The sequence below is a fragment of the Hemiscyllium ocellatum genome, chromosome 29 (genome assembly GCF_020745735.1).
Source record: "Hemiscyllium ocellatum isolate sHemOce1 chromosome 29, sHemOce1.pat.X.cur, whole genome shotgun sequence".
NCBI lineage: Eukaryota > Metazoa > Chordata > Chondrichthyes > Orectolobiformes > Hemiscylliidae > Hemiscyllium > Hemiscyllium ocellatum.
The window spans coordinates 49267470-49290765 of NC_083429.1; the positions used below are offsets into that span (position 1 = coordinate 49267470).

The 23296-nt window shown below is 44.7% G+C and overlaps 1 protein-coding gene across 2 annotated transcripts in view; it reads left to right on the forward strand.

Annotated features, from left to right (window-relative positions):
- The first annotated feature begins 8335 nt into the window (after positions 1-8335).
- Positions 8336-23296, forward strand: part of LOC132829627 (transmembrane protease serine 5-like) — a 46013-nt gene continuing 31052 nt past the window's right edge. For both annotated transcript variants that reach the window (XM_060846941.1, XM_060846943.1), the window contains exons 1-3: positions 8336-8454; positions 16884-17250; positions 18499-18597. In XM_060846941.1, coding sequence (XP_060702924.1) covers positions 8452-8454; positions 16884-17250; positions 18499-18597 — 469 coding nt within the window. In that variant the 5' untranslated portion in view covers positions 8336-8451. The remainder of the gene's footprint in view (positions 8455-16883; positions 17251-18498; positions 18598-23296) is intronic.

Below are 23296 nucleotides of genomic sequence, written 5' to 3' on the forward strand. Positions count from 1 at the left end.
CCTAAGACCAGTGCCTGGAATATTTCTCAATTACAGCTCAACTCTTTCATTCTCCATGCTTGGGAAAAGGCCAAAAGTGAGGTTAAGGGTTATCAGATTGGTCATGATGGCATTGAATGGTAGATCTAACTCAATGGGCCAAATGGCCTATTTCTATTCCATGTCTTATGGTCTTATACCAAAAAAGTAAATATCACTATTGTTGACAAACATCATGGTCACAACAAGGAGCCACATTCAATGTGACAGAATTACAGAATAGTCCTGGAGGTCTTGAGGTGCAGTGGGCAGCATCCCTGCCTCTGAGCCAAAACTCAAGGTTCGAGCCCCGCTCCATGGCTTGATGAAGATATAATCATAGCATGGCCAAACAGGTTGATAATCAACTTCTATACATCCTACCAACATGCATAGAGCTGGTAAGAGTGAGAGGGATTCCTGATAAGCCATGCGTAAGAAAGAAAATTGGAGCCTCTATCGGTGCATAGAAACATAGAAATAGGAGCAGAAGTAGGCCATTCGGCCTCTCAGGTCAGCTCAGCACTGTCCCCATGACTTGTCCTACCTGCCTATCTTCTTTTCCATCTATCCACTCCATCCTCCTCCCTGACCGATCACCTTTATCCCCTCCCCCACTCACCTAATGTATTCTATACTACTTTCTCCCCACCCCCACCCTCCTCTCATTTATCTCTCCACCCTTCAGGCACTCTGCCTGTATTCCTGATGAAGGGTTTTTGCCCAAAACATCGGTTTTACTGCTCCTCAGATGCTGCCTGAACTGCCATGCTTTTCCAGCACCACTAATCCAGAACCTGGTTTCCAGCATCTGCAGTCATTGTTTTTACCCATTAGGCCTTTCAATATGATCACGGATAAGCATGCAACTCAGTCCCCTGTTCCCCCTTATTCCCCCTACTCTTTGATTCTTTTAGCCCTATGAACTATATCTATATCCTTCTTGAAAACAGTCAACGTTTTGGCCTCAACCATTTTATGTGGTACTGAATTCCACAGGCACACCATTCTCTGGGTTAAGATATTTTTCCTCATCTCACTCCTAACTGGCCATTCTGAAAGTGTAATCTCTGTTTCGAGCTGCTTGTTGTTGGTAACATCCTTCCTAGGTTTGACTTGTATAGTTTTATAGGTTAGGGTGAGACCGCTTCCCCTCACCTTCCATTCTTCCTCATTAATCCTCACCAATCCAGTCTGTCTTCATTTCAGTCTTGGCATCCCAGCTGGTAAACCTTCATTGTTCTCCTTTGATAGCCAGAACATAGGGGGCAGCACGGTGGCTCAGTGGTTAGCACTGCTGCCTCACAGTGCAAGAGACCCAGGTTCGATTCTAACCTCGGGCGACTGTCTTATGGAGTTTGCACATTCTCTCCGTGTCTGCGTGGGTTCCGTCTAGTTGCTCCGGTTTCCTCCCACAGTCCAAAGATGTGCAGGTTAAGTGGATGGTCATACTAAATTGCCCAAAGTGCTTGGTGCATTAGTCAGAGGGAAATGGGTCTGGATGGGTTACTCTTCAGAGGGTCGGTGTGGACTGGTTGGCCCGAAGGGCCTGTCCACTCTGTAGGGAATCTAATCTAATCTAAACTACACAGACTACTCTTGGTGTGGTCTCACCAAGGCCATGTACAATTGCAGCAAGACATCTGTACTCGAATCCTCTCATTGTGAATGCTAACATACCATTTACCTTCTTCACATCCTGCTGTATAGGTATCCTTACTTCCAGTAATCGTTCCCCATATTCAGTCTCTATTTTCTGCCAATTGATCTTCTGACTGTGTACAAGATGAGTGCAACAATAAAGTAGGCAGTGAGTGCCATTACCTGTTACACGTATATAATTGCTTTCAACATTTCTGACATTATTTTACAATACCGGCTAACTTTCCTTTAATTCCTGCAGTCGTGGTCCCTTTAAGAAGACAAGGACACAGATACAAGATCGAAATTACCGATCCAAAAATGACTTGAGCTTAAAGGTGCGGTCAACACAAAGTACATCTTGCTCTGTTTAACGATCACATTTTGTTGGGGGGCTTGTAGAAACTGTACATAAGGTCAGCTCAGTGGAGAACAAAACCTTCAAACAGTTTTGCAGTGTTGTCAATGCCACAGGTTTGTAAAACACAAGGTAAAACTCACCAGAAAATCACCCCATTTTTTTTTCTTTCTGTTTAAAAGGTCAGATATCAGGTATACTCCTCGAGATCTTGTCACAGAAGTCTCTTGCCATCTGATTCGACACCCAAGTCTAGCATTCTCTCACACTCGCCCACCTTCATACACTGTTAGAAAGAATGATTTGGAGATGCCAGTGTTGGACTGGGGTGTACAAAGTTAAAAATCACACAACACCAGGTTATAGTCCAACAGGTTTAATTGGAAGCACACTAGCTTTCGGAGCGACTATCACCTGATGAAGAAGCGTCGCTCCGAAAGCTAGTCTGCTTCCAATTAAACCTGTTGGACTATAACCTGGTGTTGTGTGATTTTTAATTTTGTTAGAAAGAACACAGGCTCTCTTTACCAGAATAGATGATATACAGATTAATTATCAATCAAATACCATTTACATTCTCGTCCCTTATCCAATATATAGGAGGCAAAAGCATGTGATCAAAAGCAAATAAGAAGAGCTTTTCTAAATTTCTTTTTAAACATTGTTGAAAGCAGAATCAATGACAAAATTCGAATTATTACAGTGCAGAAGGAGACCATTAAATACATCATATCTGTGCCTGCTGTTCAAATGAATGTTCATTTATTCCCGTCCTTTTGCCTTATTCCCTACACATTGTTCCTTTTCAAATCACAGCCAAATTCCCTTTTGAAGGCCTTTATTGAAGCTGCCTCTAACACACACTCAGCAATGCATTCAAGACCCTCACTATTCACTGTGTGAAAGAACAGAAATGAGAACATTAATCTTTGATTCCTGGAAAATGGAAGGCAATTCTGGAGGCGTTCTGAGCTCATCAGATTCAGGCAAAAGGATCAATGAGCAGAGAAAGAAGTCCCAGATTGCCGTTGTCAGACACATTCAGAGAATGCACATTAAAATATGGAGGATAGGTTCAAAGTAGATCCAGGCTAGCAGCTAGGTGAAAGAGAGTACTGCCGATGCTGGAGATTAGAGTCAAGATCAGAGTGATGCTGGGAAAGCCCAGCAGGTCAGGCAGCATCCAAGGAGCAGGAAAATCGACGTTTTGGGCAAAAGCCCTTCATCATGATTAAGATTGGGAGCTTTGGGGGTGGAGAGATGGGTGGGGGGATGGGAAGGTAGTTGAGAGTGCAATAGGTGGATGGAGGTGGGAGTAAAGGTGATAGGTCGGAGAGAAAGGTGGAGAGGATAGGTGGGAATGAAAGTTGACTGATGGGACAGGTCATGAGGACAGTGCTGAGCTGGAAGGTTGGAACTGGGATAAGGTGGGGGGGAGGGGAAATGAGGAAACTGGTGAAGTCCACATTGATGCCCTGGGGTTGAGGGTCCTGAGGCGGAAGATGATGTGTTCTTCCTCCAGGCGTCAGGTGGTGAGGGAGTGGCGATGGAGGAGGCCCAGGACCTGCATGTCCTCAGCAGAGTGGGAGGGAGAATTGAAATGTTCGGCCACGGGGCAGTGGGGTTGATTGGTGCAGGTGTCCCGGAGATGTTAGCAGCTGTCTATTCCATTGAAGGAAAGATTTATCATTAATAGCACCTTCCATGGTCACCAAACATTGTAAAATCCTTCATTGACAATCAACTGCATTGTTGAATGTAGTCACTATCGTATTGTAAAGAGTTAAAAATTTTCACCACCTGATGAACAGGCAGCACCTCAAAAGCTAGTTTTTCCAACTAAACCTGTTGGACCATAACCTGGTGTTGTCTGATGTTTAAATTGATGTCCAACACTGCACCTCTGAGTAATATAAAGAGCGCAGCAATCAATTTGCATGTAGCAACCTCCCAAAAACAGCAATGTGTCAATAATCAGACAATCTCTCTTTGTGATGTTGATTGAGGGATAAATGTTGCCAGGATTTCAATGAGCTAGAATGTACCTTACCTTCACTTTCAGACAAGGATGAATGGCAACTATATTCCCTGCGGATTTAATTTGTACATTGTAAGCAAAGCAAGTATTCAGGATTTAATCAAATTCCTGTCTAGGTGGGTCGACCTGATGTCATTCTATTTTACAAATCCATCATAGACTATGGAGATTCCATATAAGTGATTGCAGAGCAATTAATGCAACTTTGAACAGATAAATGAAGACAATAAGCCTCATTTTTATACATCTTACTGATCTCATAAACCAGACAGAATCTAACTATCATCCCTTAATGTTCAATGGCTGTACTATCGCTGAATTCTCCATTATCAACGTTCTAGAGGTTACTATGCACCATAAACTGAACTGGACCCATTACATAGCATCACAGAGTCATGGGGGTCTTCAGCACAGAAAAGACCTGTCATCCCATTGAGTCTGCACTGGTCAACAACATGCCCCTATTTATTCTAATCCCATTTTCCAGCACTTGGCTCATAGCCTTGTATAGGCGAAAGTGAGGACTGCAGATGCTGGAGATCAGAGTGGAGAATGTGGTGCTGGAAAAGCACTGTATGTCAGGTAGCATCCGAGGAGCAGGAGAATTGATGTTTCAGGCAAAAGCCCTTCATCAGGAATGGGGCTGAGCGCCGAGAGGGTGGAGACATAATTGGGAGGGAGATGGGGCTGGAGAGAAGGTGCCTAATGAGGGACTTGTGGAGGGAATAGTCTTTGTGGAAAGTAGATAGGGCCGGGGAGGAAAAGGGACTTCAACACGGTGGCACGGTGGCACAGTGGTTAGCACTGCTGCCTCACAGCGCCAGGGACCTGGGTTCAATTCCCGCCTCAGGCGACTGACTGTGTGGAGTTTGCACGTTCTCCCCGTGTCTGCGTGGGTTTCCTCCGGGTGCTCCGGTTTCCTCCCACAGTCCAAAGATGTGCGGGTCAGGTGAATTGGCCACGCTAAATTGCCCGTAGTGTTAGGTAAGGGGTATATGTAGGGGTATGGGTGGGTTGTCGCTTCGGCGGGTCGGTGTGGACTTGTTGGGCCGAAGGGCCTGTTTCCACACTGTAAGTAATCTAAACACCTCCTCCCATTCCACCAAGGACATGCAGGTCCTGGGCCTCATCCATCGTTATTCCCTAACCATCCGACGCCTGGAGGAAGAACACTTCATCTTCCGCCTTGGGACCCTCCAACCCCATGGCATCAATGTGGATTTCACCAGTTTCCTCATTTCCCCTCCCCCCCCACATTACCACAGTTCTAACCTTCTAGCTCAGCACCATCCTCATGTCCTGTCCCACCTGTCAATCTTCCTTCCCACCTATCAACTCCAGCCTCCTATCACCATCACCCCCACCTCCATCCACCTATCACACTCTCAGCTACGTTCCCCCCAGCCCCAGTCCCCCTCCCCATTTATCTCTTCACCCGCGAGGCTCACAGCTCCATTCCTGATGAAGAGCTTTGCCTGAAACATCATTTCTCCTGCTCCTCAGATGCTGCCTGACCTGCTGTGCTTTTCTAGGAGAAAGTGAGGACTGCAGATGCTGGAGATCAGAGCTGAAAATGTGTTGCTTGAAAAGTGCAGCAGGTCAGGCAGCATCCAAGGAGCAGGAGAATCGACGTTTCAGGCATGAGCCCTTCTTCAGGAATGAGGAAAGTGTGTCCAATAGGCTAAGATAAAAGGTAGGGAGGAGGGACTTGGGGGAGGGGCGTTAGAAATGCGATAGGTGGAAGGAGGTCAAGGTGAAGGTGATAGGCCAGAGTTGGGGTGGGGGCGGAGAGGTCAAGAAGAAGATTGCAGGTTAGGAAGGTGGTGCTGAGTTCGAGGGATTTGACTGAGACAAGGTGGGGGGAGGGGAAATGAGGAAACTGGAGAAATCTGAGTTCATCCCTTGTGGTTGGAGGGTTCCTAGGCGGAAGATGAGGCGCTCTTCCTCCAGCCGTCGTGTTGCTATGGTCACAAGGGATGAACTCAGATTTCTCCAGTTTCCTCATTTCCCCTCCCCCCACCAGTCAAATCCCTCGAACTCAGCAAAGTTTTCCTAACCTGCAATCTTCTTCCTGACCTCTCCGCCCCCACCCCCACTCCGGCCTATCACCCTCACCTTGACCTCCTTCCACCTATCGCATTTCCAACGCCCCTCCCCCAAGTCCCTCCTCCTACCTTTTATCTTAGCCTGCTGGACACACTTTCCTCATTCCTGAAGAAGGGCTCATGCCCGAAACATCGATTCTCCTGCTCCTTGGATGCTGCCTGACCTGCTGCGCTTTTCCACAACACATTTTTAGCTCTGCTGTGCTTTTCCTATACTGCACTCTAGACTCATAGCCTTGGCATCAAAAGAACACATCTAAATACTTTTAAGTGTTAAATATACTCTGTGGCTGCAAAATCAAATCCAAGGCTAGGAATTCTGCAATAAGTAATTCACTTCCTGACTCCCTTATCATTGCCTGGATTGGATGCAACTGAAATAGCACTCAAGAAGTTCAACGCCCTGCAGGACAAAACATCTTGCTTGATTGGCACTCCATTCACCACCTTTCACATTCACTCCCTTCAACATCAATCTACAAGATGGCTCCACCATGGCTTCTTCAACACCACCTTCCATATCTTTGACCACTACCACCCTTAGAAGGGAAAGGTCAGCAGGTGTATGTGAATACCCACACATATTGTACCACAGAACATCACTGTTCCTTCATTGTTACTGGATTAACTTCCTGCAACTCTGTCCTTTACAGTGCTGTGATGTATCTACAACACATCAAACTTTTGAGAGGACAGTGCACCATCACTTTTTCAAAGGCAGTATGGAATGAGCAATAATTGCTGGTCTTGACCAAATAAACTGGGACCAAATAGATTGAAGCTTTTCTGATCACAATTACCGAGACTAACTTTAGTTAACTCCTAAGCACCTGCGATCTTTTTCCTGACCTCTCCACCCCCACCCCCAATCTGGCCTATCACCTTCACCTTGACCTCCTTCCACCTGGAGAATGAGTTGAAAGGTGGGTAATTCCACTTCTCATCTCCAGATTGTAGTAAACAAAAAAAGGAAGTTTCAAGCCTGGGAGGGCAGCTCAGCCAACTGGAATAACAATCCTGGGTTTTGTGGGGAGTCATGAAAACATTACTTGCCCTAGATTATGTCACCAATTGGACTGAGCAAGTCAGGAAGCTAGCTCACCATCACCTTCTCAAAGATAACCTGGGATTTTGCCACATTCTGTGACTGCTGCAGGAGGGACAGGGTTCAGTCAGAGTTTGGGATCGAGGGGTGTCGGATGTCTGAGGGAGGTGAGGGGATGAGGGAGTAAGGTAAGATGTTTCTCCTGCTTGGTGAGTCCAGAACTAGGAGCACAGTTTAAGAACATGGGCTGAGGTGAAGAAAAATAGCTTTAGTCAGAGGGTTGTGAATCTTTGGAAATTTTTATCCCAGAGGGCTGTGGAAGCTCAATCTTAGGGTATAATTAAAGTAGAGATTAGTAGATGTTTGTTCATCCACAGTGTGATGGGTTCTGAGGATACTGTGGATAAAAGGCATTAATTGTATGGAGTATGATGTGCCATTATGGTCCCATTACCTAAAAAAGGACCCACCATACAGAGAGTGGACCAAAGACTCATCAGAGTGATTCCCTGAGATGGCAGCAATGTCCTTTGAGGAGGGATTGAGGGGACTGGGCCTGCATTCTTCAGAGCTCTGAAGAATGAAAAGTGATCTCATTGAATCTTATAAATGTTCTTAATTAGCTCAATGTAGAAATAATTCTTCCCCTGGTTCAGTGATCTTATACCAGGGACACAGTCTCCAAATACTTCATGACTGCAATGAGAAATTATATCCTCAAGAGGGTGTGAGTCTTTGGAATTCTGTCCCAGAATTGACCCAGAAACTCAGTCAATAATATCTTCAAAGATTTCTAGATGCTAATGGCATTATGGTATCTGGAAAGTGGCAATAAGATAAATGATCAGGCATGAGCTAGAATGGTGAAGCGGGATCAAGGGACTGAATGGCCTACTCTCATTCCTAGCTTTCACCAGCTGCCATCGGGTCCCCAGACCATGAGTCTGGGACACTGGGTTACTGGCCCAGTGACATTACTGCTGTAATATCAACCTGCTTTGGTTGAAAAGTAAATTTATTTGTTGCCCAGCAACAGCTCAATTATATTTATGGAATTTGCCTGTAGCAGTGACATTGGGCAACTGGTTTTGCCGGCTGAATAACTTTTGCGATTGCTGTATTAAAGAAGAGCTCGGTTGATTGCAGCATCTCTCAGAGTGTCGTTGGACAGTGCACAGAATAAAACAAAGCTCCAAAACTCCAGACACTGACAGCCATGAGTCGCATTTACTGAAAACCTTCAATTATGGTAAGACTAGCAAATTAGGAACTTAAATCACTGTTTCTGAAGTACTGGTTACATTAATTTTTTTTAAGAGTTCTCTTTATTGTAACTTTGTTGAAAATATTGATTATACATTGTTAGTCAGTCAGCACCTGAAGGGGAACAAATATCCTAACACTTCAGTTAGACCTGATTCATCAGTTCTACATCTATATTCATTTTTTATGCTAAAAAGTGGCTTGTACCCAAATTTTCAAAATGCTCTTTTTTTTAAATGTTGCAACACATTATGCATTTACAGAATTACGTTGGAATAATGCTGAAAGTTGAAGGAATCAAATATGTCTCATTGGGTAGCATTCTGGTTAGGAAACCACTACCCAAACGCAAATTCTAAGCTGTGCTGAGGAAGCACTGCGTTCTCTCTCTCTCTCTCTCTCTCTCTCTGAGGTGTTAAGGCTGCTTGGTCCATAGCCTAGTATTCCTTGGTTGAGCAAATGTACGTCTAAACTACTTAACATTCATGAGGATTTCCGCCTCTACCACAGTTACAGGGCAGTGAGAGAAATGCAAAGATACCAGCATAGACTATCAGGGCCAAATCGCCTGTTTCTGTAAAAAAGGTTTTCTGCAGTTAAACAATCATAGATAGCATGACAAACACCTGGGAATCTTTCACTATGTTTATATAGCTACGCATATAAATGCCAAGTTGGGTTTGACAGGCAGATCACATGCGAATGTTCCATGCAGAAGTATGGGTGTCATTGTTTAACAGGCACACCCTCTTTGCAAGTCACCAATGTCTGCCTCTTGCCTAAGGATCAGAAACTAATCCATTCCCTTTGAATGTAACAGCTATTGCAGAAATTAGCCCCAGTTCTTTACGCAGAGAGTGGCAAGGGCGTGGAATTCCCCACCTGCTAAGGTAGTCAACTTTAGGGAGATTTAAACAATCCTTAGATAAGCACATGGATGATTTTGGGAAAGTGTAGGGGGACGAGTTGAGAATGGTTCGCAGGTCGGCACAACATCGGGGGCCGAAGGGCCTGTTCTGCTCTGTATTGTTCTATGTTCTATGCACCAGTGAACAAAGCTCTTATAATAAATGGGCTTGCTATCATGTGGAAATATCTCAGTTTGTTGACAGTGAGCATGTGTCAGCTTGAATATAGATTGGGATGTGAGAACAGAAGAACATAAACACTAATGAAACTCCTGGGAACTCAGCACAAATAAAAATCATTTCTTTCCTTCAGGATGAGAATTCAATGACCCTCCCTCCTCCCTTTCTCTCTACCACCATGCTCTTCTCCTTCCCTTTCCCTCTTCCTCACCTATCCCTTTCTCTTTTCTTCACTCCCTGTCTCCTCCTCCCTATTCTTCTCTCCCTCACTCGTCACTTTCTCTAATCCTTGCCTTCCCCCATTCTTCTAGTTCTTGATTTCCAAGGCCATCTCTCGGACACTCTCTCCAACACTCCTTCTTAAACAGTGTGGCACAGTGGGCAGTGTCCCTACATCCTCAGAGCTTGATGGCCATGGAAGTGTATCAGAATGAAAGTTGATCATTAATCTGTAAATCCCTCTAATGGGAGACCATGAGAGCAGAAGACTTTCCTGGTCAGCCAGAACTGCACTAGCTGCTAGACAGCAGCCTCCATATGTAGGTTCTTGCCATGAACAAGTGTCATCCTCATTCCAAGGGACTATCTCTCACACTCTCCTTTCTGTTAGCCTCGTAGAAGGTCTCATCGGAATTGAAGCTCTGCGGTGTGGAAACAGGCCCTTCTGCCCAACATGTCCACACCGACCCTCTGAAGAGTAACCCACCCAGGCTCATTCCCCTATCCTACTATCTTGTATTTACCCCTGATTAATGTACCTAACCTACACATCCCTGAACACTGTGGGCTATTTAACATGGCCAATTCACCTAACCTGCATGTCTTTGGACTGTGGGAGGAAACTGGAGGGAACCCACACAGACACAGACACAATGTGCAAACTCCACACAGACAGTCCCCTGAGGCTGAAATTGAACCAGGGTCCCTGGCACTGTAAGGCAGCTGTGCTAACCATTGAGCCACTGTGCCACCTTCACTCCCTGTCTCCTCCTCCCTCCTCTTCTCTCCTCTTCTCTCAACCTGGGAAAATTGTTGTGTAGAGGTAATGACATGGAATTCAAAGTTTGTGAGAAGATTTGTAGCTCGGGTGCTCGTTGTTGTGGTTCTGTTCGCCGAGCTGGGAATTTGTGCTGCAGACGTTTCATCCCCTGCCTAGGTGACATCCTCAGTGCTTGGGAGCCTCCTGTGAAGTGCTTCTGTGATGTTTCCTCCAGCATTTATAGTGCTTTGTCTCTGCCACTTCCGGTTGTCAGTTCCAGCTGTCCGTTGCAGTGGTTGGTATATTGGGTCCAGGTCAATGTGCTTATTGATTGAATCTGTGGATGAGTGCCATGCCTCTAGGGATTCCCTGGCTGTTCTCTGTTTGGCTTGTCCTATAATAGTAGTGTTGTCCCAGTCGAACTCATGCTGCTTGTCACCTACATGTGTGGCTACTAAGGATAGCTGGTCATGTCATTTCGTGGCTAGTTGGTGTTCATGGATGCGGATCGTTAGCTGTTTTCCTGTTTGTCCTATGTGGTGTTTTGTGCAGTCCTTGCATGGGATTTTGTACACTACATTGGTTTTGCTCATGCTGGGTATCGGGTCCTTCGTTCTGGTGAGTTGCTGTCTGAGAGTGGCTGTTGGTTTGTGTACTGTTATGAGTCCTAGTGGTCGAAGCAGTCTGGCTGTCAGTTCGGAAATGCTCTTGATGTATGGTAGTGTGGCTAGTCCTTTGGGTTGCGGCATGTCCTCATTCCGTTGTCTTTCCCTTCGGCATCTGTTGATGAAATCGCATGGGTATCCGTTTTTGGCGAATACATTGTATAGGTGTTCTTCTTCCTCTTTTTGCAGTTCTGGTGTACTGCAGTGTGTTGTGGCCCTATTGAGCAGTGTCTTGATGCAACTTCTTTTGTGTGTTGGGTGGTTGCTTTCATAGCTCAGGACTTGGTCTGAGTGTGTGGCTTTCCTGTATACCTTTGTGGTGAATTCTCCTTTCGGTGTTCTCTGTACCATCACGTCTAGGAATGGGAGTTGGTTGTCCTTTTCTTCCTCTCTAATGAATCGGATTCCTGTGAATTTGGCGTTGATGATCCGGTGTGTGTTCTCTATTTCTGTGTTTTTAATGATCACAAAGGTGTCATCCACATATCTGACCCAGAGATTGGGTTGAATTTGCGGTAAGACTGTTCTAATGTTTGCATTACCGCTTCTGCTATAAGTCCAGAGTCCAAATCAATGGCACATCCATGGGCTCACCCATCTCTGGACTCATAGCAGAAGCGGGAATGCAAAGATTAGAACAAACAGTCTTACCGCAAATTCAACCCAAACTCTGGGTCAGATATGTGGATGACTGGGGACAATACTACTATTATAGGACAAGCCAAACAGAGAACAGCCAGGGAATTCCTAGAGGCATGGCACTCATCCACAGATTCAATCAATAAGCACATCGACCTGGACCCAATATACCGACCACTGCAGCGGACAGCTGGAACTGACAACCAGAAGCGGCAGAGACAAACCACTATAAATGCCAGAGGAAACATCACAGAAGCCCTTCACGGGAGGCTCCTAAGCACTGAGGATGTCACCTATACAGGGGACGAAACGTATGCAACACAAATTCCCAGCTCGGCGAACAGAACCACAACAATGCCATGGAATGGCCCAGATTATGGTTCTGGAGACTTAGGTTTAATCCTATCGCAGTATTTTTAAATTCTGCTAATTCATTTTCCAATACCTGAAATTGTAAGCTTGTTATAGTCATGGTGACCATGGAATGATCATCAATTGTCACAAAAACCCACCCAGTTCATTCATTTTTCTTTAGGGAAAGACATCATTTTTGTTCACTCTTTCGATCTGGGCATCACACGCTGTCAGCATTTACTACCTATCCCTAATTATCCTTAGGAAGGTGTTTTGGTGAGCTGCCATTTTGTACCACTGCAGTCCACGTGCTTTAGATAAACCCACAATGCCCTTATGGAGGAAATTAGATTAGATTAGATTAGACTTACAGTGTGGAAACAGGCCCTTCGGCCCAACAAGTCCACACCGACCCGCCGAAGCGCAACCCACCCATACCCCTACATTTATCCCTTACCTAACACTACGGGCAATTTAGCTTGGCCAATTCACCTGACCCGCACATCTTTAGACTGTGGGAGGAAACCGGAGCACCCGGAGGAAACCCACGCAGACACGGGGAGAACGTGCAAACTCCACACAGTCAGTCGCCTGAGTCGGGAATTGAACCCCGGGTCTACAGGCGCTGTGAGGCAGCAGTGCTAACCACTGTGCCACCGTGCCGCCCACTATTCTAGGAGTTTGACCCAGCAAAAGTGAAGGAATGGCAATATATTGTAAGTCAGGATTGTGAATGGCTCAGAGAAAAACTTACAAGTCGTCGTGCTCCCAGGTATCTGCTGTCCTTGTCCTTCTAGATATAAGTATTCATAGAGAAAGTGAGGACTGCAGATGCTGGAAATCAGAGCTGAAAATGTGTTGCTGGAAAAGTGCAGCAGGTCAGGCAGCATCCAAGGAGCAGGAGAAGAAGGGCTCATGCCCGTAACGTTGATTCTCCTGCTCCTTGGATGCTGCCTGACCTGCTGCGCTTTTCCAGCAACACATTTTCAACATAAGTATTATTGGGTTTGGAAGATGCCATCTGAGGATCTTTGGTGAATTTCTGCAGTGTATCTTATGAATTGTAGATGCTGCTGCTACTGAACATTGGTGGTGAAGGGAGTGGATATTTGTGGATGTGGTGCCAAATCAAGTGGGCTGCTTTGTCCTGGATGGGTCAAGCCTCGTGAGTGTTGTTGGAGCTGCACTCATCCAGGCAAGTGGGGAGTATTCCATCACCTTCTTGACTTGTGCCTTGTAGATGGTGGACATGCTTTGGGGGAGTCAAGAGGTGAGTTACTCACCACTGTATTCCTAGTCTCTAGTAGCCATTATGTTTATGTTGTAAGTCTAGTTCAGTATTTGGTCAATGGTAAGCCCTAGGATGTTGACAGTGTGGGATCAGTAAGGTAACCCCACTGAATGTCAAGGAGTGGTGGTTAGATTGTCTCTTATCGGAGATGATCATTGCCTGACATTTCTGTGTTGGGATGCTACTTGCTACTTGTTAGCCCAAGCTTGGATATTGTCTAGAGCTTGTTGCATTTTAACATGGATTGCTTCAATATTTGAGGAGTTACAAATGGTGCTAAATATTTTGCAATCATGGGCAAACATCCCGACTTCTGACCTTGTTCAGAGTTCTGAAAACATTAACTCCACTTTCTCTCCACAGACACTGCCAGACCTGCTGAGTTTCTTGAAAATGTCCCAGCCAATTTCCACATTGCAAACTCTAAATAACAACAATGTGATAATGACCAATTTGTCTGTTTTAGTCTAGCCAGTCCATGCCAAACAAATGCTAAACTAAACTAATCCTACCTACCCACTCCTGGCCCATATCCCTCCATACCTTTCCTATTCATTTATCTATTCAAATGTCTTTTAAACATTGCAATTCTACAGAACTGGCTCAAAGGTGGAAGACAGAGGGTGGTGGTCGAGGCCTGTGACCAGTGGAGTGCCACAAGGATCGTTGCTGGGTTCACTACTTTTTATAATTTACAGAAATGATTTGGATGTGATCATAAGAGGTGTAGTTGATAAGTTTGCAGATGATGCCAAAATTGGAGGTATAGTGGACAGCGAAGAAGGTTACCTCAGATTACAACAGGATCGTGGTCAGATGGGCCATAGGGGTGAGAAGTGGCAGATGGAGTTTAATTTAGATAAATTCAAGGTGCTCCATTTTGGGAAAGCAAATCTTAGCAGGACTTATACACTTAATGGTAAAGTCCTAGGGAGTGTTGCTGAACAAAGTGACCTTGGAGTGCAGGTTCATAGCTCCTTGAAAGTGGAGTCACAGGCAGATAGGATAGTGAGGAAGGCATTTGGTATGCTTTCCTTTATTGGCCAGAGTATTGAGTACAGGGGTTGGGAGGTCATGTTGTGGAGGATATTGGTTAGACCACTGTTGGAATATTGCGTGCAATTCTGGCCTCCTTCCTATTGGAAAGATGTTGTGAAACTTGAAAGGGTTCAGAAAAGATTTACAAGGATGTTGCCAGGGTTGGAGAATTTGAGCTATAAAGAGAGGTTGAATAGGCTGGGGCTGTTTTCCCTGGAGCATCAGTGACTGAGGGGTGACCTTATAGAAGTTTATAAAATCATGAGGGGCATGGATAGGATAACTTGACAGTCTTTTCCCTGGGGTGGGGAAGTGCAGAACTACAGGGCAACGGTTTAGGGCGAGAGGGGAAAGATATAAAGAGACATAAAGGAAAACGTTTTCATGCAGAGGGTGGTGCGTGTGTGGAATGAGCTGCCAGATGAAATGGTGGAGGCTGGTACAATTGCAACATTTAAAAGGCATCTGGATGGGTATATGGATAGGAAGGGTTTGGAGGGATATGGGGTGGGTGCTGGCAAATGAGACTAGATTGGGATGGGATTTCTGATCGGCATGAACAAGTTAGACCAACGGCTCTGTTTCTGTGCTAAACATCCCTATGACTCTGAAAATGTGTTGCTGGTCAAAGCACAGCAGGCCAGGCAGCATCTCAGGAATAGGGAATTCGACGTTTCGAGCATAAGCCCATTCCTGAGATGCTGCCTGGCCTGCTGTGCTTTGACCAGCAACACATTTTCAGCTGTGATCTCCAGCATCTGCAGACCTCATTTTTTACTCGAAGATATCCCTATGACTCTACCCACATCCACCACTTCCTCAGGAAGTTCATTCCACATGCGAAACACTCTCTGTGTTAAAAAATGTGCCCCTCGTGTCTTTTTTAAATCTCTCCCCTCTCACCTTAAAAATGTGTCCCCGGTCTTGAAATCTCCCACAGTAGTACCACTGGACTGTTTAACATTTAGCTTACAGGCTGCCAGTACCTGGAGTTAACACCATATGGTAGCATCTTCAACTCAGAACTGCACAGAAATGTCAATTTGGATTTTTGCTGAAGGATCTGAAGCTTGTACCCACAGCCAAAGTTTATAATTACCTTTTGGCAATGCTCATAGTCCCTTTGTAAAGTTCAGTTTGTTTCAACACAAAGGATGGCAATTGCATTCAGAGACACTCACTTGATAGAGCCAACTAGTGGCCAACGCCAACAATTACATTTTGTGAGAAGATTTGTAGCTCGGGTGCTCGTTGTTGTGGTTCTGTTCGCCGAGCTGGGAGTTTTTGTTGCAAACGTTTCGTCCCCTTTCTAGTGACAACACCACTATTATAGGGCAGGCCAAACAGAGAACAGCCAGGGAATTCCTAGAGGCATGGCACTCATCCGCGAATTCTATCAACGGACACATCGAACTAGACCCTATATACCGACCACTGCAGCGGACAGCAACTGACAACCGAAAGCGGCAGATTCAAACCAGTATAAATGCCGGAGGAATCAGCACAGAAGCGCTTCACAGGAGGCTCTCAAGCACTGAAGATGTCACCTAGAAAGGGGACGAAACGTTTGCAACAAAAACTCCCAGCTCGGCGAACAGAACCACAACAATTACATTGTAACAGCTATGATTTAGAGATGCCAGTGTTGGACTGGGGTGGACAAAGTCAAAAATCACACAACACCAGGTTATAGTCCAACAGGTTTAATTGGAAGCACCAGCTTTTGGAGTATTGCTCCTTCATCAGGTGGTTGTCACACCTGGTGTTGTGTGATTTTTAACATTGTAACAGCTGACATGGTAAAGTTGAATGGGAAATATTAATGCAGGAATTTACATCAGACACAATACTTTGATTGAATATTATTGGTTCTGAAGTAAAGCTTTGAAATTTAATGTCCTCAGAAATTCCCTGGGATGGCTGTGGCCCTCCAAATCTAGAGTTGTGTTTATTGCCAGCTTTTTGACTGTCTTATCATTGGTTGTTGAGATCTAAGCTCTGAAGGTCTATCCCTAAGCTTCTTCACCTGTCTGCCTCTCTCCCCTCCTTCAATATGTCTTTACAATCAATTGTTTTGGCCAACTTTTGGTCAGCTGTCCTCATATGGCTTGGTAACAGAATGTTAATACTTCTGTGGAGAAACTTTATGGCTTCTATACAAATGTAAAATGTTATTGTTAAACTGCTTTAAATAATGATGTGGAGGTGCCAGTGTTGGACTGGATGGACAAGGTCAGAAGTCACATGACAAGCTTGTGATTTCAATTAAACCTGTTGGACTATAACCTGGCATTGTGTGACTTCTGGCCTTGCTTTATATATACTCCTGCTATCTTTGATGAGTAATTTTCAATATTACAGAATTTGAACGTTGAACCTTCTGAGACCATGCAAACCGCCGAACCCCAGGGAGAGATTATACCTTTAGTAAAAGCAACAGCCATTGATACATCACCAGCACAGATTTCAGAAGACTGCACTCAGAGCTCCAAATGCATTGAGCTCCAGGCGGTGGGTGTGCCCCTTTTAGCAGAGTCAAAATTGGAAGCACCTGAGCTGCCTGTGCAAGACTCCAGTCTGGGATCTGAATTGACAAAACCGGCTTCAAAGGAAGACTCTTATCTCACTACGAAACCGACTGAACCCCAGGCTGTACCTTTGTTAGAGGCATCAATAGCAGAGGGCCCCTCTGAAGCTGTGCGTCGTAGGCGTTGGCGTAGGAGATTCAGTAAGTCTGGAAAAGCACTCATACACAATTACTACAGTGCAGAATGAGGCCATTCAGCCCATCCTGCCAGTACTAACTCTATTGTCTTGTGTCAATATCTTGCCTTTTGACCATATCCCTGCACAGCATTACTCTCCAACGTAAACATCCAATGCCATTCCGTCTTCCTGCACCCCCGTGGATCATTAACACTGGTGTATTAACCGAACAACAGAACAAGCAGCTCTAAATTATGAAGCCTTGCTTTATGAGTTATTGCAGGGCACATTTCCTAATAGTGTCAACTTACTGCAGTCATTGAACATCAATAGCAGATTAGAGGATGTTTTGCCGTGTTTGGCTTTATGGTGCAATTCAAAAGACAAAAATTGAAATGCCACAAAGTATTTCAGAATTTCAGTAAGGCCTCATTTGAACCTATTACCAACACATTTCCAGGCAGTAGATTTCCGATCACCAGTCTTAAAATCTGCTTTAAAGTCTGAGTGTCAAAAATAACTCCCGAGCAGGTGTTTGGGATATTTTACAACATAAAAGACACCAACTAGATGCAGCTTGTTATGACACTGAATGATCCAGGAACTATGAAAGCATTTTATACATCTGTTCAATCTCAAGTCTTAACAACTCTATGTTCTATGATGCCTATAAACATAAAAATCTTTATAATTCATAAACTCTTGCTCATGAGTAGATAAGCAATGAAGGAATTGCTGGAAGATGGAAGACTAATGTCTATTTATTTCTCTTCTACCATCCCATGATCCAATGATGATGGAGGTCTTACTAAGCACAATGATTGATGTCTATAACTAGACTACAAAGACCCAGAACATGAAGTAAGGAAACACACCAGTTAATAGAGAGAGCTGAGAACCAAGGCAAGGTGACCTGATGTTCCTCAGCATGCTGTGCTCACAACATGTGTCTCTTTAATCAGTCAGTGATGCCGGCTATGCCTTATTAGTCCTACGCACAAGGTACTGAAATTCCTCTCCTTCATCTCTACCTCACTCTCTCCTCTGAGATGCTTTGTAGGATTCGTGTCTTTAATCAAACTTACCATTTTTAGTATTTCGTATGTGATCCAAATTTATTGCTGTGAAGTATTTTGAGAAGTTTTCAGCATTAAGACCTCTCTCTAGAAGTACAGGTTATTGTCTATCCAACGGGAGTTAGTGATAGACAGATTTCCTGCTGAAGAGGGGGATGGTTACATTCAATCCATTTGTCATCTTGTTCCTTTAGGACCTCGCAGACGACCACCCCGTGCAACCAAGAGGATCCTAGTTCTCCTTTGTGCAGTCACCATCTTCTCTGCAATTGTCGTTGGAATATATTTTGTCGGTAAGACAACTAAATGTTTCTCAGAGGATCTCTGCATAAGGTGGGGCATTTTGAAAGGACCATCTCAAGTTTTAAGTTATCAACTTGAGTAAGTAGTCACATCTTAACATCGGGCCCGATAATTGCCATTCCTTCTTCCTGCACCCCCGTGGATGATTAACATTTGTGTATTAACTGGAGGCTAACAGAACAGCAGAATAAGCAGCTCTAAATTATGAAGCCTTGCTTTATGAATTATTGCAGGGCACTGTTCCTAATAGTGTCATCTTACTGCAGTCATTGAACACCAATAGCAGATTAGGGGATGTTTTGCCGTGTTCGGCTTAATGGCACAATTCAAAAGGCAAATTTGAAATGCCACATAGAAGTTCAGTTATTCACCTTTTAGAACTACAGAGTCGTGATGCTACAGGAGACCCGTCAGCCATCAGATCCATACTAACTCTCTGTAGGAGGTCAGTCCCATCTCTTCATCTCTCTTCATGGTCTTCTAAGTTTATGTCCTTCAAGTGCTCATCCAATTTCCTTTGGAAACCATTGATCATTGTCATTTTCACCATCCTTGCTCCACATCATTGCCACTCTAAACATTTGAAGGTCCTTCCTCATATTCCCCCTGCATCTCTTGCTCAAAATCTTAAACCTGAAGTGGTTGAAGATGGGATCCTGCTCTATGAATGTCCAGAGTCCATCTGTGTCTTTGCAAGGAACCACTCTTCATGTGTGAACAGGGTATTGCTAAAATATGATCAGGATCATTGGCTGAAGTTATCTCTCCTCCCTAACCCAGTGCAGAAGTCAATGATCATACATCTATTCAATCCCACCTCCTCCCCTCCGTTGACAGACATTGCTAATGTCCCTCAAGTTGAGTGACTGGCTGGACCATATTAGAGGGAGATTAAGAGTCTTAACACCTTGCTGAGAGTCACAGGTAGTCTAGACCAAGTGAAGGAAGGCAGATTTCCAACCTAAATAACATTAGTGAACCAAATGTGTTTCTGTGACAATCAATGTTCACTATAACTGACATTGTTTTGAATTCAAAAATTAATATTTTCCAAATCAACCTATTCAGAGATGTTATTACAGACCTCTGCCAATGGAAGCTAGACCCCAAACTCCTGACTCAGAAGTAGGACGCTCATTGGCAGTCACTCACTAATGAGTATGAATATGTTCTGTGGGTCCTTGTGTGACTGATGAGCCTGATCCTAGAGCCAGGTCTCCCACCGCAGGTGTTCGCCAGGTGTTTCCAGGTGGAATTGGTCCCTGGACTTGAGATTGTTGCCAGTCTTTTCTCCAATTCCTTTTCCGCATTCGTCTTACCAATGGGTATACTCAAAGAATTGTATCCCTTCATATAACAGCTTCCTACAAGTTGGTTTCTTCTGAACAAGCATCTCCCTTGCATTGACATTGATGTTGCATTTCCTGAGGGAAGCCTTCAGGGAGTCTTTGAAACACTTCCTTTGTCCTCCTCTCGTTTGAGTGCCTTCCTTGAGCTGGGTGAAGAGGATTTGCTTTGGCAGTCAGAACTCAGGCATTTTCAACACAAGGCCAGCCCAGCAGAGTTGAGTTCATGGCCCAAATGCTGATGCTATTAGCTGCTGCAAGGTTGCAGATGTTAGTACATCTGTCCTCTGAGCTGAGGCATAGAATCTCTCTCAGACAACATTGATGGAATATCTTGAAGGCCTTGAGGTGGAGTCTGTATGTAGTCTAAGTTTCAGAGCCATATAGAAGAGTCAGAAGGATGACAGCCTTTTGTACAAGGGTCTTGGTATCAGCATGGTTGTCACAGTCATCCTTAGGCATCCAAAAACAATGCTCACAGATTGGATGTATTGTTGAACCTTCATATCAATGTGATCCTCAGATGAGAGGTAGCTTCCCACACAGGAGAAATGTTCAAACGTTTGGGAGGATTTCTCCATGGATCTTAATGGAGAGATGAACTGGCCGAGGTTGAAGCTGAGACCAATTCTTCAGAATGTTTCCATAAAGGCATTAATGCGAGGCTCAAAGATCCTTATTCGAGAGAACAGAGATGACACCATCATCCACAGACTGAAGGTGTACAAGTGAGGTCGGTGTTGATTGTTCTCGGGTTCTGACCAGTTGAGTTAGAAATGTTTTGCATTCATCCTGTCATAAAGCCTAGACCCACTGGGGAGCTTGTTGTTGACAAGGGAAGAAATGGTGCCAGTGAAGATGGAGGAAAGAATGGGTCCAATGACGCATCCCTGCTTGACCTCAAAGGATTCTGTCGAATTACTATCAAGGGTGAGGACCATTATTGACATCTTGACATGGAGTTGACAAGTGGACGTTGATGAACTTCTCTGTATTGTCAGCATAACGTTCCCAAGCCTTGGTCGTGTCTATAAAGTCTATGTAGAGTGATTGGGTTTTTGTAACAATCAATGGTCACTATTACTGAGACTAGCTTTCAGTTCAAGATTTTCCTAACAATATGTTCAGAAATGTTGCGACAAACTTCTGGACCAGCTGGTGCTTGAATGTAACTCTCCTAACTCAGAGGTTGGGACACTACCACTGTGCTACAAGAACCCTCAATTCAAGGTTTCATTCACTGAATTTCAATGCCATCAGCTGTTGTGATGAGTCCTGAACTCATGGTTCCAGAGACTTAGCCTCAGTCTCTGGGTAGCTAGTCCAGTGACGTTACCACTGTAGAGAAAGTGAGGACTGCAGATGCTGGAGATCAGAGCTGAAAATGTGTTGCTGGAAAAGCGCAGCAGGTCAGGCAGCATCCAAGGAGCAGGAGAGTCGACATTTCGGGCATGAGCCCTTCTTCATGCCCGAAAATTCGACTCTCCTGCTCTTTGGATGCTGCCTGACCTGCTGCGCTTTTCCAGCAACACATTTTCAGCTCTTACCACTGTAGAGCTTGGTGATCAAAACGAGGAATCCTTACATGAACATAGAACCAAAGAGTCGGACAGAAATCTGAAATGGGTACATAAGACCTTGGAAATGCTCAGCAGATACACAGGCAGCATCCATGGGGGGGATACAGAGTTAATGTTCAGATCAATTACGTTCCTGTAAGGCTTTGAAGAGGCAAAAGGTGACAATGGAACACCCCATCACTCCATCAGTTCAAACGGCTCACCCCGACTTCACCAGAGCGATGAGAATTGGGTTATAAATGCAGGCCTATCCAGTGACACACCCACATCCCATGAATGAATTATCAAACATAGGAGTTAAACGAGTACAGAGAAAGGAAATACAGGCAAGACAGGAGGATGGAATGTAAGGAAAGGTCAGGTCTGTGATTAAATATAATTAAAATGACGGAACAAATTAAGAAACCAAAGTCCAGTCTAGAGGAAGGATAAATTCCAACAGCAGAATCAGAAATAACTGAAGTCTGAACAAAATGACAGCAGTGATCAGATCTGAAAGTTGTTGAACTCTACTCCGATTCTAACTCGAAACCAGTTTCACAGGATTTTGGAATCAATGTGAGTTGGATTTTATTTTGCAACTAAAAGTGAGTCAAGAATACAAATATTTTCAATCACACCCAGCTGACCTCACCTAAATGTTTTCATAGAATCATAGAGTCCCTACAGTGTAGAAACAGGCCCAACTAGTCCACACCGACCCTCCGAGGAGTAACCCCCCCGACCCATTCCCCTACCCTATTACTCTTCATCTCCCCTGATGAACATACCAAGCCTACACATGCCTGAATGCTATTAATCAATGGTTGCACACCTCGCACAGCCTTACAAAGCACCATTTAAATATAATTTCTGCTCTCACTCTTACTGATAACCTCTGTTGCACTGAGGATTGTGAATTTCTTCTGGTTGTTTGCACCTATTTCTGAGTTACATCCAACACAGAGAAAGGTCAATCAGTAAACTAACCCACACCACACAACCATAATCCCACCCCGCTTCATTTTATCCTGTCAGTATTTCATTCTCTCATGTGTTTAACTAGCTGTCCAACTATCTAGCATCATTTTATTTGTGGTAGATTGGGACCTGAATATGTCTGTGTGATAGTGATAGTATTAGGCCAACAGAGAGGGATGTCATATGTTCAAGGAACCAGACCATAGAAGTGGTTTGGGGAACGATGAATTATAGAAATCCCTACACTGCAGAAGGAGACCATTCAGCCCATCGAATCCACACCAACCCTCCAAAGGACATTGGACCCAGACCCACGCCTCCTCCCAATCTTATTCCCTGTAATTCAGCATTTCCCACAAGTAATCCACCTAACCTACTCATCACTGGTACTTTGGGCAAATTCCCATGGCCAACCTACCTGATCAGCATACCTTTGGACTGTGGGAGGAACCCAGTGCACCCAATGGAGACCCTCACAGACACAGGGAGAACGTGCAAACTCCACATATTCAATTGCCTGAGAGTGGGATTGAAAACGGGTCCTTGACACTGTTTAAGAGTAAGGACCAGTTTGGCAAGACAGAGGAGGGTGTCTTCACCTATCCCCATTTCACCACCCTGCTCCTGCCTCCCCCTTTATCTACAGCTCCCCTGACATCCACCCCCAGTCCTGAAGAAGGATTACACCCGAAAGAGCGACTTCTCCACGTCCTGACGCTGCTGGCTTGCTGTGTTCTTCCAGCCTCCTGCCTGTTTACCTTGGATTCCAGCATCTGCTGGTTTCTTTGTCCTTGACACTGTGA